Source organism: Apaloderma vittatum, unplaced genomic scaffold, assembly GCF_000703405.1.
Source record: "Apaloderma vittatum isolate BGI_N311 unplaced genomic scaffold, ASM70340v1 scaffold4328, whole genome shotgun sequence".
Taxonomy (NCBI): Eukaryota; Metazoa; Chordata; class Aves; order Trogoniformes; family Trogonidae; genus Apaloderma; species Apaloderma vittatum.
Genome location: NW_009730087.1, coordinates 131,997 through 132,311, shown reverse-complemented (window position 1 = coordinate 132,311; position 315 = coordinate 131,997). Strand labels below are relative to the sequence as shown.

Here is a 315-nt window from a genome sequence, read left to right as displayed (position 1 = left end):
AGTCACCGGGCGCCGGGGCCAAGCCCTTCCTCCGCCTGCGCGACACTGTTGGGAAGGCGCGGGAGGTGCGGTTTACGGTTCTGCCGTAAAGCAGCTCACCGGGGCGTGCGGCCCTGCCGCCCTTGGGAGGTGAGCGGACATGAGCAGCAAGGCCCTGGAGATGTTGCGGTGGCTGCCCAGGGTCAGCCTGGCTAACCTAAGGCCCCTTCCAGGCTCCAAAAAGAAAGTGAGTGCCTGGGGTTTGTCGGGTGGGTCGCGGGCGTGCTTTCCCTGCGGCGGCGGGGGTCTGGTTTCGGCGGCCGGGGGGCCCGCCGG

At 69.5% G+C, this 315-nt stretch overlaps 1 protein-coding gene across 1 annotated transcript in view; it reads left to right on the top strand.

The window, feature by feature from the left end:
* The first annotated feature begins 156 nt into the window (after positions 1–156).
* MRPL15 (mitochondrial ribosomal protein L15) overlaps positions 157–315 on the top strand; it is an 8,122-nt gene continuing 7,963 nt past the window's right edge. Inside the window, exon 1 of the mRNA XM_009874647.1 lies at positions 157–226. Within this exon, the coding sequence (XP_009872949.1) occupies positions 161–226 (66 nt within the window). The 5' untranslated portion in view covers positions 157–160. The remainder of the gene's footprint in view (positions 227–315) is intronic.